The sequence below is a fragment of the Genypterus blacodes genome, unplaced genomic scaffold (assembly GCF_046128005.1).
Source record: "Genypterus blacodes isolate CSIRO-AG114 ecotype Tasmania unplaced genomic scaffold, CSIRO-AGI_Gbla_v1 ptg000032l_1, whole genome shotgun sequence".
Taxonomy (NCBI): Eukaryota; Metazoa; Chordata; class Actinopteri; order Ophidiiformes; family Ophidiidae; genus Genypterus; species Genypterus blacodes.
Genome location: NW_027466845.1, coordinates 5428999 through 5450618, shown reverse-complemented (window position 1 = coordinate 5450618; position 21620 = coordinate 5428999). Strand labels below are relative to the sequence as shown.

Genomic DNA, 21620 nt, shown 5'->3' with positions numbered 1-21620 from the left:
GATTCATCTTACACTGAAAACAAGTGGTGGAATCTCAAGATTAATAATGTTTACAAAATGCCTGTGGAGAAGGAGCCTCAGTGCCAGACTCCATAATTCAATTGGTGTAAAAAAAATTAATTGCTTACAAAACAAATAGGTGCTTAGACAGCAAGAAAAGCCTCATGATGGGCGCTGAAAAGCTGCCCGGGGACGAGCTCAAAGCCCCGAAACGCATTACTTATCCAGTAGGTGGTACCGAGTTCGATCCGGCTCTTTATGTTCATTATTGTCGAGCACCTACGAAGCAATTAAATAACTTTTATTGTAATATCCAGATGTTTACGATGAGAATAAATTCTCCCCCCAAGGTTCAAAACATGACTCATCTGTTCTGGAGTCTGGAGACAACTCGACAACTCGACAACAAGACTCACCCCCCTCCACCTCCAGCAGCGCTTTGGTCAGCACACTTCCTGCTACGCTGATAGCTTGGCACACATAAAAGCCTGAGTCCTCCGGGTGGACATCAGTTATGGTCAGCACGCCGCTCATGGAAACAGAGTGACGACCTGACTGTGACGGTGGCTGGCCAGGAAACAGCAACATCTAAACACACACACACACACACGCAAACACACAGCAGAGCAGCGTTATGGGGACGATGCATGAACAGATGCTTAATAGCTGTTCCACTCTGTTTCAGCGAGCAGGATGAATGAGAACGAGTGGGAAGGGAGGCGAATCAACCCATTTACCCGTTCGTTTCATTCGTCTAAGAAGATTAGATGACAGCAGAGGGACTCAAGGTTGTAAGGCTACAAATAATCCAGCAAATACGCCAAACGGCTCTATAAACATCCAGAAGCTTATTCACAAGAGCTGCGTCGGATCACATGCCCACCCCCAAAGGGTTTCTAAAACGTCTTCAGGTTTGCACTGTAAACTCGTGGAGCTCAGCTGCTATTGTGCAACAGGGAATTTATAGTTGTTGGCCGCCATGTGGAAGGAAGACAGTGTTTCTCTGCAGGTTCGCCCTGAAGAAGCACTTTCCACACCTGGTGTACCTCTAACACCTCTAACGCAGCTCCTCCTTCCTTTCCTACCTCTCTCGCTCATCTCCTCCCCCCCTTCCATCACTTTTCTCTTGCGCCACAGTTGCAAGCGAGAGAGAGAACGAAAAATGTCGACGCCAACGCAATACAGCAAAGTCTTCCAACACTTATCTGCACTCGTATCTCTGAGCCAAATGCAAGTGTGGTGCGCGTTCGTGTCTTGCCTGTTTTTGCTCGGTGGATGTGTCTTGAAAAGTGTGGGAACCCCCCAAAAGAAAGTGTCAAGACAAAACCTGTTTGTGTCACGGTGAATCATCCTCAGCTTTAATACAAGAAAGGGGAGAAGACACGTCTGCTTACTGGAATAATGCACAGTAGAGCATGAGTAATGGTGCCAGGGTTTCAGCACAAACCCTCAAAATGGAGCAACAAACATGAGCTTTGACTTTAGGCTGTGCTGGATGCTTCTAACCGCAGAGTAGAGTCTCCTGTTCTCTGGCTCCGGTCTCTTACCTGGCTGCCCTCTTTCTGCCAGAAGATGGCAGGTGGAGGGTTTCCTGTGGTGCCGCATTGGAAGGAGACACTCTTCCCCTGGGTGGCAATCTGGTCGCGAGGCTTGGTGGCAATCTGTGGCGGTACTGCAAAAGAGAAGAGACGTCCAGCAGTCAAGCAGGTTTCAATCGACCGCTGCTCGTTTATGACTGAATCGTGTGATGAAGCGCTGGTCTGCAAATCTTTACGGCCAAGACGCAGCAGGTTTGTGATCTATAGCTGCTCTGTATATTCTCTTCAGCTTGTGTTGAAAGAGAGACATGACCTCTGCGTACTTTGAAAGCAACCAATCATCACAGCCCGGAGCGATGGCATTCTGGTGACATTTTACTCACAGCTACTTTGGGAAAGGTCCCAAAAGTTACACTGCCCAGATTGCCCAGCATCCCCACTCTCCCCTTGACACAGCACATGCACACTCACACAGACACACACACACACACACAATCATGCAGACACATGTTTGCCTCCACACACACATGGGAGCTGAGTCATCTGCGTGGTGTCGTGGCGTTCTTATTAGCAGAGTGTCACAGTGCGTTCCCGAGCACAGGCCGACTCTGGGATAATAACATTTCCTTTGATTTGTGAGGGAAATCGTCTCCAACTGTTTGTGCTTCTAGACAAGAAACAGATTACTTTTCTTTTTACATTTCAGGTGAGAATTTGATCACAGGCTACTGAGCCCAAACAGCACAGAGGCAGGAGAATAAATGTTGTTAAGACAATATATATAAGTAAGTAAGACAAGAATAAGGAAAAGTTTTATTCACTGCAATAAGGCATTAATTACATAGTAGTAAGTGTAGTAAATTAAAACGATAAAACTGAGTCCCTAACCTGGTGAGTTAAAGACCTAAACAGACTTTGTTTTGCTCGGAGAGGATACACAAACACATACACACACACTATGGGATTGTGTTTCTACTATAACAATTGAGGCAAAAACGAGAGAGGACGATGTTTGAGGTCAACAATGAGTAAGGATAAGTGTGTGCGTATTTTTAATGCTGAAAAATAACACCTCCTTTAGCTGTCATTAAAATGCTGCTGCTGCTGCATCTTAAACCAGGGGGATTTACACGGTGTCACACAATGCTCACACACTTGCTTAAAAACAACAGATGTGTGTTTGATAGACGCGCGTAATCTGTTGTACACTAAGTTGCTGTGTTGGAGGCTTAATCAGCGCCAGACTGCAGCAACAAGCGTGTCGTCAACGCCTCTGTGCCCGACGGAAGAAGCTATTTTAACCATTGTTTATGTAGAAACCATTATATTTACAGAAAAACGGTGTTCTACTTTCTAAATAAAGACGCGGCGTGCAGAACAGAGAGAATATGAGCATGCAGAATGGGCTAAATGGAATGACGACAGGGTTGGAAACATGATGGAGAGAGATTTAAAATTAATGAGGTGGATAAAACGCACAGCTACCAAACAAAAGCGGAGATTGCGGGGAACAGAACAAAAGGAATATGGAGAGAATGGAAAATACTCTGGGCTGGATTTCATTTACAATGATAAAGGCGTTAGAGGAGGGAGTCAGCACATCTGACAAAAGACACAACGCAGGGAAGAAGGGCAGAGGGGGGGAGAGAGCGAGGGAGAGAGAGAGAGAGAGAGAGAGAGAGCGCGAGAGAGAGTCATGTCTTATTAATACTGTACTTCTCTCTGGCAGTGAGTTAAAGCAAACGTCTACCAAACATCTGTCAAAGGGCGTAATCCACACAGTTTAGCATAAGCTCCTGACAGCACCGCTGGACAGCAGCTCACAAACATACACTTATACACACACACACACACACACACAACCTTGTGCAGGAAAATTGTGTGAGGTTGCTGCCATGTGACCTGGTATGCATGAACATGTAGCTTATTCTATGCATGGCCAAGTGTGTGTGTGCGTGTGTGCGTAACATCTGCATGCACTGCATATTCCTCACATACAAAATGCATGAGGCGCCGCTCACCGTGGACCTGTAGCATGGCCGAGGCCTCCGTCTTGCCCACGCTGTTCTCTGACGTGCAGGTGTATGTCCCTTCATCCTGCTCTTTCACTCTGAACAGACGAAGGCTGTTGCCGTTCCGGATCTCGAACCTGAAGAAGGAGATGATAGCAGCGATAACGAGCGATCTATCAGCAAAGAAACCTCAAAACTTCCATCTCGCCCGTTTGATCCCAGTGAGGAGAATCAGTCGGCGAGACGAGATAACGCTATTTGCTGCCCTTGCCAATCAACCTGTTGCGGGGATTTTTGGTCCACAATCAAGTGAAATTATCTGGAAACAAGAGGAACCGTCTGTCTTATCGGCTGTGGATACTGCGGAGGAAATCCTTCAAAAGGTCTCAAACCTAATCCGAAACATTCAATGGTCTCATCTGATTGGATGAGTTGTCACGTTATGTTAAGAAAACGAGCAGTTTGCAGATTTAATTAGCAGTTAAGGGTGGAAAACAGACACAATACAGAGATAAACTGCATAAATCTTTGAATTCACAAGACATATCATGAATAACTGAACATAGATATCAGATTTAACCTTCAAATACAATACTGGATAAATCTTGGTTTCTATATCAGTATTTCCAGCTTAAGACACACACACACGCACGCACGCACGCGCACACACAGGCACACACACACACACACACACTATACGTGGATGATTGAATTTAGGAAGGAACATGGATGAAAGTGTTCACATGAGGATTCTGCCAACTAATGAATTTGTGGAATTAGTTCATTGAAATGTATGGATTCAGATTGGATAATTGATGAGTTGAAGCTATAAATGAATGCACCATCACTCCACATTTGTTTTTCTGGGTCACACGTGCGAAACCCAACACACGCTCATGTCACAGACACGTTCCGAACAGTCGGCGCTCCCTCTCACCTGCCGCGGGGGAGTTCCCCTTCCTCTCGCCGCCACCGCACCGTGGGAGCAGGATCTCCGTGGACTTCACACAGGAAGTCCACCGTCTCCTCCTCCATCACCACCTGGTTCACCGGCCTACGCACTAGCACAGGACGCTCTGCGGTGGGCAAAGGAAGACTGGTTTGAGTCCTACTTCATCAGCAGCACAAACCAATGGGCGAGCACAGTAAATACCGACCGTAAACCACCAGCTCGGCCGGGTCGCTGTCCCTCTCTCCCACCATGTTCGTGCCCACACACACATACATGCCGGCGTCGCTCTTCCTGGTGTGAGAGATCATCAGTCTGCCCCCACGCATCTGGAAAACACCCCAGTGATGAGATGATGTCATCATCAGCAAAAATTAAAGGAGCACTTTGTAACTTTTCCATCATGTTAAAGGGGGGATTTTGCTCGGAGTGATGAATGTGAAAGAGCAGGATGACAGAGTTTGGACAAGAAGGTGACATCATCTGACTTCAAGACAATAGTAGTAAAAAATATGGCATTATATTGGCAAAAATACCCAAATTATGCCTAGAATACTTTAATCAGTGTCTATTTATGTATGGTGACGTGTGGGTTGCACTCACTGAGATGCGGTCATCCTTGGCAGTGACGCGGGCGTTGTTGCGTTTCCAGGACACGACGGGCTCGGGGTGACCGCGTGGAGGCACACACTCCAAGACAGCAGGCTCGCCGGCAGCCACCACCACATCGCTCGGAGCCTGGCGGAAATCATCTCTCAGGACTGACGAAGCAAAGCACAAAGAAATCTAATTAGGCTCCAACATTACAGGCTACATCTGTCTGCTTTGTTTAAGACAAAGACGGAACATCAAAGCCAGAGATCTGGAAGGAGCAACACAAGCTACTCGTGATTTAAAGTAGCTACTACATCACTACATCCAAGGTACTTTATAATAAAGTCACTTAGATGAATTATTCAACATTTCTGCTGTTTTATTCTCAAAGGAAACAACTAGAAAACCGTATAAGAAAGAGTGTTTCCAATACACTGTGAGCAACAACAATTACAGCATGATTTCAAAAAGCAACGCCTGTTTCCTTTTTACACACTGGTTTCTATGGAAAACATTATTATTCTTGACTACTTCCCATGAGGCTAAGAGACGTGATTGAAAACACTGATGCATGCTGGGATATGTTAAAGAGAGTAGCGCTGTGTGTTTGGGAATTTCGTTTGTGTGTGTTTTTAATAAACTTTGGGAATAATTATGACAGCAGTAGTTTATTAAGTTCCTGGGACAAGCTACAAAAAAGTAGCTTAGTTACTTGTAGCTTAGTTAGAGTAAGTAGCTAAGTTACTTGTAGCTGGCTCATCGTCGTTACTGCTAAGCTTTGATGCAACTACAACGTCTCCTCACTGAAGGTTAGGCGAAAACAAGCTCGGCGAGTCAAAGTCAATCATTACGCTAGCGTGTGCGTGGCCGCTCAAAGCCCCGACATCATCGATTTGCCTGCACGCTGTTTTAATGTTTCCTCCGCCTGTGTCCCACTCTGCTGTCTCCCCTGCCTGTCGGAGCGGATGAATAATGCACGTCTCTCTCCATCCAACATGGAGTAAACAAATAACAGTGCATTCATAATTTAATCCATGTGAGGGAGGGAAAAAAAATGGCCTCTGCATTAATGAAAGGCCCGTGTCTCTGATGCAAATGTGAGGCGGCGCTTTGACTGAGAATGACATCGGTAGAGTGAAAGACATTGTATAACTCCAACGTTTCACCCCTGAAGTTTCTGCCACCCGGTGGATGAAGACAGGATGAGAGGTTTGACACGGCGACCTTTGATATCTTTTAATCTTGTGCTGTGACTGACAGATGAAAGCCACAGCGCCAACCGTGAACCGGCGCCCTCTCTGGAGACCTGCTGTACAATGGAAACTCATACCATGCTGACAGGCTGAAATGTTCAATCACAGACACACACACACGCACGCACGCGTGCGCACACACACACACACACACACACACACAGACACACTCCACTCATCAGTTAGCACCACATCCTGTAGCTCAGCCTACGGCCTTTTTTTCTTCGCAACCCAATGTTATTATTATGTTATTTCAGACTAATCAATCAATACATTCTCCTTTTACACGTTCATTAATATTTCATGGATTGATCACACGCGCACGACTGTCTACTTCACTGTAAACACGGGAGGAGGGCTCATTAGAGCACATTCCTCCGCCAATGCTGAAAAAAGACAACACGTATTTATAACCTTGAACACTTTAAAACAAAGCAGGAGGTTCTGCTCAGAGTTTGAAGCTGTGATGTTACGGCTGCGAGGTGTGCAGCATGTGTCAGAAGTGCAAACAATGACAATCCATCATGGGATCAATGTCCCCGATTTAGTTTCTGTCAGATTGATTGAGATTAGATTACTTGTGGTGGAAAGCCCATCAATCTCACGTTTTTAAATAATCCTGTATCCGTCATTGGATTTGGATCGGCGCCATTTAACACCTTCCTCCCCTGGGCCGCGCCTCCCGACCTCCCACCGAGTTCCATGGAAATCTGCGATCAAAACCATAAGCTCCTCCGCGGCGATAATTAACCTCCATCGCCCCGATCATTATCATCACACTGACAAAGTTGTGTGAATTAGAATTTTAACTATATTCAAAATTTGTTCAATCCGTGTTAAATTAGACCATTACTTTACGTACATAACTAAAGCTATGCCTCATTAATTACCCAGCATTATACCTGACAGGTTTATGTCTGCATGGACCTTAAACGCACCATCAATATTCAGGCCCACCAGGCTTGAGTAAAATCTCATCTGGAGCGACTTTATCATTCTTATTGAAAGATGAAGGAGGCGTTTCTTGGCCTGGTTCTGGGGCTGTAATTATCTTGGGTAAATGCATATTAATATTCCAAACATAGCGAGGCGGCAGCAGACCGTCTTCCCTCAGGTCTGGGCTTCACGTCCTCATCGAGACTGAAGTGGACATCAGTCATCTCTCTCTTCGGCTCGGGTCACACGGGGCGTTCAGGGACACACACCAGCTTACGGCCCTTTAAAAGTGAATTTTATTCAAATGAAGTCAGTGTTGTCACTCGTCACCGGCGGTAGCTCAATCTTCTCTTTCTTTAAAATGCTGTGACATTAAAGCTACCGATAGTATAGAGGCTTTGAATGAACATGAGCATTCCATTCAGAAATGCTCACCTCTTGAACGTCATTGTGTTTGTCATTATGTCACGCTGATGTCTTAATTAGCATTTACGTTTAATGCTTCTTGGATACAGGAGATTATGTGGCAACGATGGGCCTTTGCAGACAGAAATGGATAATTAGTTTGTGTGTGTGTGCGCGTGTGTGTGTTGAACTGGTGCGCAGACAGATTGGTGCCGATGTCTTCATATCGTATTATAAATATCACGACCACTATAAAATCAAAATTCCGAGCAGGAAACTTTCAAACTTCTCCGCACTTCCAACCTTTGACAAATAAAGTAAATTTACGTAACCAAAGCGCGTGATGTGTGTGGGTAGCTGCTTGTGTCGCTGAATAAGAACGCTGCTTTTGACCCACAGAAAGATGAAAATAATGAAAAAAGCAATTTCCACACAATGTTCATACTGTTTCCAACAAAGCCACATCTTGCGAGTCTCAGCACCCCGGGAGGACTAAAGGCACAATCATTCCAGTCTCCCAGGGGAACCGCAGCACGCTACTAGGTCCCACTATCCCCTGCTAAACACACACACACACATACACACACACACACACACACACACACACACACACACACACACACACACACACACACACACACACACACCTGATTCAACTTAACAGATAATGATACCGTTGATTGGTTAAATCAGGTGTTTGTAGCCAATCAAGAGCTGAAGGTCAGGGACATTCAATCAAGGAAACGCGGTGTGCTCGGATAATCACGTGTGTGTCGTGTGTGTCGAGCAGAGAAAGACAGAATATAAATACACAGGGCTGTGGGGACTCCAGGGGCAGGATTGATCAATCACTGATGTAGACTCCCCTAAGGCGAAGTTTATTAAATATAATCACAATCAAAAAGTACTGGCCAGAAAAATAACAATTACAATTTTTTCCTGAAGTAGTTAGAATTAGCAAACAAATTTGCCAAACTTAATTACATAAATATAATGTTCTTGTGTGTAATCAGAAGGAATCACACACCAGGAAACCGTTTTAATATTAACCAGAAAGCACCTGGAGTTTGATTAATTGCCATAAGTAACATTATATAATTACTGCTGATAATTGAAAGTTAAAGCTAAATCTGCAGCTCCGATGACTCAGTCAGTATCTAAAGCTGAAGGCCTTCATTTTGAGCTGCACCTCACAATAAACAAGGATCTCTAGTAAAGGCACGAGGTCGTCTTTAATGAGTAAAGCCGCTCACACTCCTCCCCATATGCCTGCTTCACCAAAGAACCCCGACCCTGCTCACTTGGCTGCCTGCTTCCGTACGTTTCTCCGCTGAGCTGAGGGTCTAATTGAATGTGCTGCATTGTGAGGCCTGATTAGACGCAAGCACACTTTTTCTTCTCTGCTACGGTGGCAGAAATGAAAACATTCTGGGCAGAGTCGAGCTAATCCTTGAACTGGATTCACACAGACACGCATGGATACAAATCCACACACACACATACACACACACACAGGCATCCACACCCACACACAACCTCGAGAAACCCAGAGTCCTTTGAGTGCAAGACTCTGGCAGAAACTGGGACATTAAGAGGGTTTGAAACACAAGCCAGAGAGCTGGAAGATGCTCCTCAGTTCACATCCCCAAACGCTATTGGGACCGAGCTCAGAGACGCTTTGAAGGTAATGCTATCCTTCTTTGGTTTAACATGAAAGAGTGCCGTGCTAAACAGCATTTCACACTCGTGTACATACGTGATTACAATCCCATCGCAGAATCGTCTCAGAAATGTCCTCCTCCTCCTCCTCCTCCTCCTCCTCCTCCTCGCCCTAACTTAGCTCATCATCTATCACAATGCCACCAAGTCTCCTTCTTCCTCGTCAAACGCAGCTCAGAGACGGCCCAGGTGTCCACCCGGGCGCCTGAGCTCTGTCTCTTCCTTCTCACACTCCCACAGGCTCCTTGTGGGAGTGTAAATAATTGTAAAAGCAGAGCTTTCTGCAGTTTCATCAGCATTTCCACGCGCACAGCCCAGAGAGACCCCCTGATTATTTTCACAACTTGGGGATAACTAAACAAAAATTTAAGGGAATTACAGATTAGGTCCATTTAATCTCTTAGAGAATATTCATCGTTTGATTTTTAAATGAAGTTTATCTCTTTCATATGCCGTTTAGCAGCCTTAACAGCTTTGGGACTGCAGAAAGGCCATCTGTTAGTGCGTTTGGAAGGATGAGAGAAGAGAACGAGAGCATGACAGGTTTTTTGCATCATTCTGAGACATTACACTCTCCTGCAAACACATTTGGAAAGATAAATACTTTTAATTTTAATGTGGCATGCGGGGTGTTTTGTTTTGTTTCATAAGACCCAAGCAGCCAGAAGGCCAATTACAGGAACAACTTCATGTAACAGTGACACACCAGGCAAGTTTAAGGGAACATGTGTGTGTGTTTGTGTGTGTGTGTGTGTGTGTGTGTGTGTGTGTGTGTGTGTGTGTGTGTGTGTGTGTGTGTGTGTGTGTGTGCATGTGTGCATGTGTGCGTGTGTGCGTGTGAAAGAGGCAGGCAGAGTTGTCCTGAAGGTGACAGCGTGTGTGGGAGGCAGGCGGAGCAGACGGCCTAGATTGGTTGGATGGTGTATGCACGGTGGAGAGGTGGAAAGGTGAAGGTTACAGGACAGGAGGGAGAGTGGACCTTTGGCAGATTGTTCCTCCTATCGGCCATTGTTCTTTTATTTCAGAGAGCAGTAAAGCTGTTAGCTGGTGGTCTAATCCCATTGCCATGATACTGCCCAGCACAGCTAATGGAGGCTTTGCCTACACAGAAGAGCGATTGCTTTAATCCTTCCATTGTCTGATTTGTGTTTATGGAGGATGATAGAAGCCTTTATGGGTCACTGCTGCCCATAAATTCTTTTGCTTCCCAAAAACGAAGTGAGAGTGTTCCAGTAACTGTTCCGTAACTGCTGTAAAGACTTTACCTTGGAGACGACTATTTTCACGGCGATATTAAAGGCTCGGAGTCAAACACGCGCTAGCTGTGCCGATTTCGACACCCACCGTCGAAATTAGGCGGATCATTTGCATCAAAGCGAAGATCTTTTTCAAACAGTGCGGGAATTCTATCTGCAGATGTTCTCCAGAGAAAAGAGAATGTGGAGCAAGAAGAACACCCAGAAAACAAGCTGCGAGCAGAACTTTGATTCTTTCATAATCCCTCGTCAGGAGCAAGAGGAACATCTGCCTCTCAAGCCTTTCAAGCAACTTTGATTTTTTTTTTACTTGTCCCACTTTATTCTAATCCCGACACGAGCATGTGACCGGCTCCTCCCTCGCACAGGAAACACACTCACAGCCACAACTCTGAATTAGGTAAAATCGACCCCTCTTTACAGTTTACAATACTCCTCTTTTCAAGGCAGAGAAGACAGCTTGAGAGGACGCAGAAATGGAATATAGTCCGCTCCTGTCGTCTCATTATTCTTGTCTTTTTAACGGGTGAAAAGCGAGTCAGCCGGTCACTGGCAGCTCACAGTGAAAGAGGTGAAAAGAGAGGAGAGAGAACAGAAAAATTACTGCTGCTTGCATTTCTTCGCAGAGCTCCAGACGGCAGCAACTGTAGCTGTGTGCGAACTCAGAACCTCGGGGTGCGAGAGAAGCATTTGAACATGAAACAACTATCACTTAAGATGCAAATGTGAATCTGAGGGGCGCTCCATGGAACAAAGAGCGACATAAATCTGTTTGAATCCTGGCGTGCTTGTAAGGAATCAGCTTTTACATGGATTTATTGATAGATTAACTCATATTTGCCCACCTCATCAGTTTATTAGCAATGGCTTACAACAGCCCCTGAGGTAAATCACACACTGGTGACTTTTAAGCCAGTTTGTCTTGGAGGGCGTGACGTTTAAATTGTTTCGCCTCCTTGGTCAAGTTAACGGCACAGTTTACACTTAATGCTAAACATTAGGAGCTTCACAAATATAAGATTTACTGCAGGGTTGTTGTGCGTTCGTTGTTGCGTTCCATGCTGCAGGTGCACATGATACACTGGTCCCTGAGTGGTCAAAGTCAAAGTGTCAGTGTGCGACAGGCAGACTATTGTTAAGGTCTTTCACAGTAACACACCCGTTACAGTGGATGACATTGGGCTTTTTCCACAGATAAATCGTGATCAATAGGTCCAATTAGTTGTGGACGCTGCTCCGGTGGGCTGAAACATGCGCTTGGACAGCAAGCACGGGAATGGATTTGCTGCGTCGTGACAAACAAGACGAAAACATGAACCAAGCAGTAACGTGTAGCAGAGGCAACGCTGATCCCCCTCTGATTTTAGACCTTTATGCTACTGTACAAAACAAAAGTAATGTTCGAATTTACCTCCCACGTTTAAATGGCTTCAGAGTGTTTTCTATTAGAGAGACCTTGAGTGGTGAAAGGTACCAATAAATAACAATCAGTACCAGCAGTAGTAGATCATCATCATAATCTTCAGGTACACATCCTTCAAAAAGACTCCAACTACTGCTTCTTCCTCTGACACATTCCTTTCACGATTCTCCTCTTTTCTTCAGACATTATTGCTTCTATCGTTGTGGTTAAATCAACAATTCTGCTTCCCCGCTCCGAGCCAAACAGCAATAGGAGCAGATGCATCGGCATTAAACGCGGCTCAGCGTAGACGTTAAAGCTCTTTCTCCTCGCACCTGTTGTCTCTCACACTCCAACCACACACACACACACAGACACACACACACATACCGCAGACGACCTTCCCTCATTTCTTTGACCGGCTTAAAAACTGCCCCCTCATTAACACCTCATACACCATCCCCCCTACCCCCGACGGGGCTAATTGGGTCACTATTTACCCTGATAGTCAGCACGGCTTCACAGGGAGAACAGGGGGGAGTTCAAGACCACCACCATGCTGTTTAAGCATATGCCCCGACCAGCCGGAGGCACAGGGATTAGAGGAAAACAGGCACTTATTAATGCTGTTAGTCACTCAGAGCCTGCAGGTGAATTATCCCTTTAACATTGTTACTGCACTGTAATCTCCAGCCACACACACATGAAAAATGGCATTGTTACGATTTTAAAAAGAGGCGACGTGTTGGTTTACTTTACTTTATGTCTTATCCCCCCCCCAGCTTGAATATTTGCATTAGCTGCCGCCTCTTATGTTGCCTAATATATAACCGAGGAGGCTCTCCCTATTTTTGGACTGCGAGCTGCAGATGAGGTCAGCCAGAGAGGAGGAAGAAGCGTCAGTGCGGCGGAAGATAAGGCCGGCTCAAATTGCCTGTTTTGGGGTTTTTTCTTTTTCTTTTTTTCTTAAGGATAATTCGACCTCGCTAATCTGTTATGCGCCGCGCCGTAATCAACGCGCTGACTAATCTGTCTAAGTCCTGCAAAAGAGAGCTCAGGGCCCGGCTCAGGCGAGGGGAAGGCAGACAATCGCTCGCGAGGAGGAGGAGGAGAAATAAGGGACAGTGGAGGATTTTTACTTTGGTGCAGATACACAAACACACGTGACCTAGTGGAGCACGACTGCGAGGTGAGGTCACGCTGGGTGCTGCGTTTCTAAAACATAATGCAGACAGCCATGTGTTCTCCATCGTGGTCAGCGGGGACCACAGCGGCGCCTATTCTCCATCTCTCTCCTGCCAGCCTCGCCTTCTCACTCTACCTCAACCTGATGGGGTGTAGGTTTACAGCGTGACACTCACTGTGTACCGCTGATCCATTCCTTCTTCTTTACGCACCGCTACATTCATCAATTTGATCCTGAAGGTGTTTCCAGGGGGATTTTGAGTCATATTTGCCAGAATTGAAAAAGATTATTAGTTATAGAAACGTAACATAAGAAAATACATTTGATCTACTTCCACTGCACCACAGCCTCTGAGTTATATGATCAAGATTCCCTGATATATTTGCTCTGGTTTCTTCCAATATATCACTGAGCCATAGTAGGCACATATTAATATTTGGCTTAGTTCATTTTGTTATTTTGTTTTTTTTTAGCTCACCCCTTCAACCTCTCAGAGACGAGAGAATGAAGTAAGAATAGATTCTTTCCCACTGACTGGCTTTGACTTGTTTCTGCACTAAGTTTCACCCATCGCAGGCGTTTTAAAGCGAAGGCAGATTGGATTCTTCACAGCATTATTATTAAGAACAGTTAATTCTCCAGAGCACCTCCTTAATGGTGCGAGACGACCGCCGGGACATTTGGGGACCCACAACTGTAAAGCACACGCACCCAAGACACATCATGATAGAATGCAAATGAACGCACACCAACGCTCTCTCTCTCACACACACACACACACACACAAACACACTTTCAGGACTGTGATCGATGGTGTAGCACTACTTACTCGCAACTTCCAGTGAAGCGTTGCGACTAATGGCCTCCCCCAGGTAGTTTCGGGCGATGCAGGTGTAAATGCCCTCGTCTGGTTTGCTCCTGCGTCCGTGCACGATGCGCAGGAAGAAGAGGGAGCCGCTGGGCAGGAGCATGCGGTGAGAGCGAGGGTCATCTTTGTCCGTCTCCACCCGCTCCCCGTCCTTGTACCACTCGATGTTGGGAGCGGGTCGGCCCTCCGCCTTGCAGTTAAGGGTGGCGGGCTCCCCTTTGGAGACGACCAAATCCGAGGGGTCCTCCACAATCCGTGGCGCGCCGTCCTCAAGCCTTGCCCGGGATCCTGCAGGGAGGAGAGGGAGGGATGGTGTGTTAGTGTTATCTATCCAGCAACAGCTATCTTTGTAACAGGACAGATATCGCCCAGGCACGAATATCCGGTGCAAGCGATGCCGGTGTGTTGCAAAGCCAGGAGGGAGCTCATGTAATCTCTGTTTTGAGATTCACTGAATTGTTGACATGTATTGCAATAACAAGCTGTGGTTCCTTCGCTCATAGAATCTGATATCCAGCTGTTCTCGCTATACTCTGCAAAAGGTGCACAATGCAGCGTGCCCATATTGCCTGCTGGTAAAGATTCATGTCTGTTTGCAGAGCCTTTTCACAGCAGACGCCACCTGTACCGGTGCGTGCGATCACCCATGTGATATGGTAATGGACAATCTCTCTGTCAATCAGGATGGCTGCCTGGTAGCGATGATGGATGGTGGGAAGCCGAGGGGAGCAGACCTGTGCATTTAAGAGGAGAAAGACCTAAGTGTGGAGAATGACAGAGGCAGGGAGGTATGGATAACTCCCATCTCTCCCTCTCTCTCTCTCTCTCTCTCTCTCTCTCTCTCTCTCTCTCTCTCTCTCTGGGGATCCATTACTGTTGTCTCTTGGCTTATGAGGGAAGGCTTCACCCACTTCAAGGCCTAAGGTAAGCTTTTAGAGCAGGACCAAATGTCTCTAACAATGTTTTACAGTTAAAAAATGAATAATTCAGGAGCTGCTGCTTTTAGTTTTCGTCCTCGGGAACAGATGGTCGTTGGAAAGAAGGGAAAAAAATGAAACGGTCACTGTGCCACTGATTATCATGCCGGTCCAGCTGAAGCACTGTTTTCACTTTATAATCTAGATTGCATGAAAATCCTCCATTATCAGAGGAGCAGGTTGGAGAGGAGCAGTCAGGAGTAACCTAATGACACACATGTCTGCTGTTACATTAGACTTCAATCTGTGGCATGGGGCTAAATCCTCCACTTTTAGCTGTAAGCAGATTTGTGCGATTTGATCTACGGTGGCGGCTGGGTCGCCATCACGCCATAAAGCCAGAGTAAACATCTAAAGAGGCATCTCAGCGCCTCTCAGCTCACAAACACACAAACAGGGGCGGCTCAGGGCGCTAATGCAGGATGTGGACGAGTAGCACTCCAGCCATTAAAAGCGTGATGCAGCACACAGCACAACACACACTTTGATTAGAAAAAGTAGACTAAGCGCAAATAAATGCACACTGATCTTTTCTGTACCAGTGAGTTAATCCTCCACTTAATAGATATCATCATGTATTTCCTGTTAAGCTATATTTTACTGCAGTGATCGGATGTGAGAGCACACACGCGTGTAATGGCAGGGCAGGGTGAGGAACGCTGTGCTCTTCCCTGTCACTCCTCTGGGAATCCTGTCACACAACTCATTGGAATCCCGGGATACCGCCAACATCCTAAATGTGATAGATTTCATTTAGCATAAATCCATCAAATCCCCTCTCATGCGCTGTTTATTGATTTCACATTTGTTCACTTTCTTTGACAAACTGCCATTCAATTGTAAGATTAAGTGTCCCTATAAGTCAAACACTCATGTCATCATTACATCATCACAGTATAAATAAGCAAAATGACAAATCTGTGTGTGTTAAGACAACAACATTTGCTTGACACTACCTTTTGGAATTCTTTGGAAACTGACTTAACCTTAAGGTAAACTGTTTTAAAGGGGAATCCACCTATTCTCTAGCATCGCTTTCAATGAATTGGTCACAATGGGGAATATTAAGCAAGTTGAAACTGCAAAGTCAAGGAATCAGGATGTTACCCTTGTGCCTCAGCAAACCTCATCGAGATTTGATCTGCAGTTCTCTCTGTCCCAGGTGTGTCAGCACATACCATGAAACCCTGGAAGTGTTTAGAGACCACAAATCATTTGAACAGCGTTGTGATTGCATTTTTGTGTTGATTTGATTAAGCAAGTCAATATTTTCCTTACTAGAAGAAGAAAATTGGAACTTTTCTAAAGCTAACCCTGTGGGGTTGCTAATAACGGTTAATTACTGCTCCAGCCACGACTATCACTCAATAGGATCAATGCAGCACCGTGACGACCTATTACAGAGAAAGTAGTCTTGTCAAAAGAAAGGGATGCAAATAGCTTCAGGTGGCTAAATGGCGAGCAATGATCCACCCTGGTGACAACTGTGCAATCAGTGAAAAGTCTGCACCACCTTGGAAGTGAAACAAACACCTTTCCTTTACGAAAACAGATATGCTTTCCGTTTTGCCGTAATGTTTGCTCCATGACAGGAAGATTGCGGAGCTTCGTCTTGAAACACCTTTCAGCAGAAAGAAAACTCTGTCGGCTCCAGTTTGTGACAGACAAAAACATCAACAGTGACAATAACGGGAAGCTTTATAATGTTATGTTTGAGTCGGATCATCAACACGGCCCATTAGAGCTAACAGCGGGTCCTGGGAGATATCAAAGCGCATTTAAGCAATTCATGGCCTGGCTAAGTTTCGTCAAGGGAAAAAACAGGAATTTGGGGCATTCTGCTGTGAAATGATTGCTTGTAATTAAAAAGGTGACAACCAACTACTTTGTACAAGAGGACATTGGTTTTCATGATGTAAAGTTTCAAAACAAAGCAAGAAAAGCTGTAGAATCTCCTCGAATTTGAAAAGGAAATGGCTGCTATTCAAAGTGAACAAGAATGAAGCTCATGCCTTCAAAACGTAGAGAACAAGTCAACAGTTGCAGCGCTGCACCGATCAATAGATGTGTTTTCACTTGAGATGAGGTAAAACTCGACAACTTCACCTTGTTTATTCAAACAAAAACCTTTTCATCGGTGTAGTAACACACAAAAAATAAGCTTCACTTTTGTGGCTTTTTCTATGCCAGTTGCCAGTGTGCCGAGTTCGAATCAGAGAGCTTTAATGAGGGATCCTGCACTTAACATCTTCACTCGGGCAATCTTCAAAGACCTTCAGCACGAGGCTAAAGCACAGCCAAGATAATCCATGAAAGTGAATGGATGTCAACCTTGAGCCGTCGTTCTTTCAATACAAGAAGCATTGTGAACGAGGGAGTGTTGGTTTCGCGCAAGGTTATCGACCCTCTCAAGGATGCACAATGTTTAAGACTGATGCGGTGACGTCAATGTGGCCCAGGCTGAGGGAGACTTTGCAGACTTTGCATCTTTGTCTGAGCTCATATCCTACAACTCTTCCACAGAAAAGTCAGCAGATTACTTGGAGAAGTGATAGAACACAAAGCTACTTTCTATATTTTTCATGATCTGTATCGTGTGATATTCCGTTGCTAGCTTGAGCGCATCTCCCATGAAATAAAGCTTTGTAAATGTGATAAAAACTAAAAAAAAACGAACTCTTTAAAATGTCAAGGAAGAAGGAGCGTGTCAGACAAAACTGAAAACTTCTTGAACTACTACAAACTAGGCTAGTGAGGCAAATGTAACAAAGCTTATCTAGCAGGTGCAGCGTACGCAGGTAAATGTGATCCATTGATAGGCTGCAATTGGATAAAACGGACAGATTTTTGCTACCATCACGTTCTTTACGTTTTGCTTTGGTTTGTGTGTGTGTGTGTGTGTGTGTGTGTGTGTGTGTGTGTGTGTGTGTTACCAGGATGTTAGCAAGAAAACCGAAAAACATATTGATTTTGTTTAATTTTGTGGAGATGCCAAGGAACAATTGAGAAAATGTTCCAGATCCCAGACCCACCGCATTTCTTCTTTTCTGCATTATTTTTATGTAACCACTAGGTGGCAGCAGTGACTCCAGTGCGGCCAGCTTGTAACTTCTACACACGTTCATCAAGAAAGGTCATTCAATCTTTTCAACAAAGTCTTCTGCTTCAATTTACAATCGACTTCAACAGCCTGAAAACGCTGACAGTCTAAAACCTGTGTCACCCAGAGGACATTTTCTATTCAATGTATGAAAATTAGCATACAAACACATGGATGGAAGCTTAGCTAGGGGGCAGCGCATGACAGATATGCCTTATTATTGCATAATAAATTATAATGTGTGTGTGTGTATGTGGAAACATTAATTGCAAAAATGGTGTGTAATTTGCGATAAATTCTTCATTTCTTGACAGGGAAAACAAAATATCCTCAGATGGAGAGCAAGGCCCATTAGCGCAGCACGCGGCTCTGACGGACAACTCATTGCATTGGTCCTAATTGCACACTCTGACACACACCCACGTTTGCTCGCAGCATCTCACACAGTTCCGCCTCATCTCACAGATAGAGACAGCAGGGCAGGAGTTAAGAGGATGATCAAGATGCTGTCTTGAGAGCACTGTTGATCCAGGCTATATTTGGCATTTCTCATGTTCCAGCTGTGGCGTTGACATGATGCTTTCCTTAATTAATATCTACAAATGTTCAGCTTGCGTGGGCTAAAAGTGAACTACTGTTGCACTGTTGTCCCTTCAGATCTTGGTGTCTAGCAGGGTTGGTGAAATCCAAGGTTCTCTCTGAATTCAGCTCACAGCTTGATCACAGCAATTTACCTTTTAGACACGAAGCTCAGAGACTTTAACTTTACACTCCATTTAAACTTCAAGGCACAGCACAGAAGCCAAAACCTGGCAGCTTGTCCAAAGTGCGGTTTGCTGCCTGATGAGATTTATCGCTGTCTTTTCAATTTCAGCTTATTTACATAAGTAAAAAGGCCCAAAAAACAATTCTCTATCTTCCACTGTGGGTGGGTGACAGCGTGCCAAACCAACATGCATTTTGAGGAAGAAAGTTAGGTTGATTTTGGCAATTGGTGCTTTTGCTTGGCAACACGTCCTCATCTGATCTCACTGATTTCATCACCGAGTTTACCACAAGTAGGACATCAACATCCAGTGATATGACTCAAGCTGCTGCCTGTTCCAGCAGCATATTAGGTGACTAAATGGCTTCTGCAGTGGTTTCATCATCCACACTCATTCCGTCAAGTGGGACTGTGGAAGGCTTTAGTCAGCCCTCAGCCGTTTGCTTATCACTAAGTAATGAGAGGGAGGACAGAGCGGAAGCAAATCACCAGTTAAGGGTTGTTTAACATTGATTAGTTGCACGCAGAGCACATCAACAGCTGAGCTGGAATTTCGGCTCCAGATAGCTGCAATTTCAATGAGCCACATTAAGTCAACTGTTGTATTAATTAAAGGAGTGATTTGGGTTTGTGTGTGGGGGAGAGAGTGACAGAGCTGTGAGGGGAAACCAGTCTGTGAGGCTTTTTGTGTCCTGCCCACAATCTCATGATCAACTCGGAAGAGAAGAGTTCATGATTTTCTACTGCAAACGCCAACACGCCTGTAAACGCTTACATCTTTCTATATCATTTCACACACAGCCCACAGATCCAACCTGAACGCTCATCTATGGAAGAAATAAAGATCACCAAGAGTGGAATAGAGACTGGGAATGAGGAGGAATAAGCCATGGTGGAGAGCTGAATGCGGGCAGGTGCTGTGTGTAATGAAAAGTACCTTTCATGTTGAAGGGTGGCACGTTTATAATAACATGGCAGAGCAAGAGAGTGTGTGTGAGAGAAAGAAAAAGAGAGAGAGAGAGAGAGAGAGAGAGAGAGAGAGAGAGAGACACACACACACACACACACATCTCTGCATGGCTCAGGATGAAAATGATCCAAAAGATGGAAGATGAGGTGGCAGCTTTGACTTTTGACATCAGCAGAAAAGCAGATTTGTCAGGAAGATTTGCTATTAATTGAAAACTGAACCTCCTGGCTCAAGACTGTTGCTGTTATTAAAGCAAAACAAGGTTAAATACGGATCAACATTTATTTGATCACTACTAAACGTAGCCTCCCTGTTCCATTACCATGTGTGTGTGTGTGTTAATTGTGCATCTCATCTTTCTTATTATGACCATTTAAGCATCTGAATAAAACGATTTGCGTGTGCGGCCCACAGATCCTCACATCCCCATCAGTGTGGAAGAAAAAGCAGAACAGAATGTGAAATAAGACATTTCAAACACACACACACACAGAAGAAGTCACGCCATATGGGCTGTGTGTGTGTGAGAGAGAGAGAGCGAGAGAGAGAGAGAGAGAGAGAGAGAGAGAGAGAGAGAGAGAGAGAGAGAGAGAGAGAGAGAGAGAGTCTGCAATTCTATATTTTACCTGACGTGATGGTGATGAATGTGACAGTCACAAGTAGTAAATGTCCAAAGTTCATCTCCAACCCTCTCCGTGTCCTCTTTGTGTCTTCGGCAGGTCCCTGCTGTCCACTCGGGTCCAATAAGCAGTGTTGATCTTAGAATCTATCGGACCTGCGGCCACATTCAGTGGCCACAAATGTCGCTCCGGCACAGTGTGAAACTTTGACGTAACTGCCCGAGAGACGCGACAGCAGCGGCGTCAGCACCGCCCTGACAAACCTAACGACCCAACTCAGCACCATCACTCCGTCCCGGCATGGGTGCAAAACCAAAGACCCGTCTAACAGTCACTTCACACAGCAACTAATAGAGAGAAAACAAGTCCAAACACACCGCCGAACAAAGGGTTAATAACTATGTTTAGCCTGGTCATCAATAAGAATATTCCCCCCGGTGTCGGTCCAGGCAGGCGGCGGTGGAGAGGATGCTTCTACTCCCGGCTACCCGCAACAAATCCTCCCCAACCTCCAGGAGCCAGTGTTTTAAAGAGACAGAGCGACATCTGCGCGGTGAGTGTGTGTGTGCGTGTGCGTGTGCGTGTGCGAGAGAGAGAGAGAGAGAGAGAGAGAGAGAGAGAGAGAGAGAGAGAGAGGGAGAGAGAGAGAGAGAGAGAGAGAGAGAGAGAGAGAGAGAGACTATTGATTTTTAAGAGAGTATGAGGGCATAAACAAAGTCACAGATACTTGCAGTCAAATTAGGAAAAACTAAATTAGGATATCAAAGCTATGAAATTGGTAAATTCGCTTTTTATTATTATGTTTAAAGACATTAAAATGATCATAGCCTATAAACTCAGAAATACACTCAGTGTTATTATGTTAAGGCATTAAAATTATCAAAGCTGTGTGTTTCTTTGGGGTTATAATGAAGAAATGTTACAGAAATATAATCTGAGTCCATGTTTGGAGTAAAGATAATGACCAGTCCAGCAGATTTATACCTGGATTGATCAGAAATGTAATAATGACATCATCGAATGCCGGTGTGTGTGTTGCTTGTGATCATCCACTGCTACCGCTTGACTG

General features: G+C 45.1%; 1 protein-coding gene across 1 annotated transcript in view; it reads right to left on the bottom strand.

Moving 5' to 3' along the window:
- The window catches only part of LOC142995270 (roundabout homolog 2), a 32928-nt gene extending 12316 nt beyond the window's left edge, over positions 1–20612 (bottom strand). Inside the window, exons 1-8 of the mRNA XM_076146260.1 lie at positions 20558–20612; positions 14080–14406; positions 5103–5260; positions 4708–4828; positions 4488–4626; positions 3560–3687; positions 1548–1672; positions 417–588 (exon numbers count right to left, since the gene is read on the bottom strand). Coding sequence (XP_076002375.1) covers positions 417–588; positions 1548–1672; positions 3560–3687; positions 4488–4626; positions 4708–4828; positions 5103–5260; positions 14080–14406; positions 20558–20612 — 1225 coding nt within the window. The remainder of the gene's footprint in view (positions 1–416; positions 589–1547; positions 1673–3559; positions 3688–4487; positions 4627–4707; positions 4829–5102; positions 5261–14079; positions 14407–20557) is intronic.
- Positions 20613–21620: the final 1008 nt, after the last annotated feature.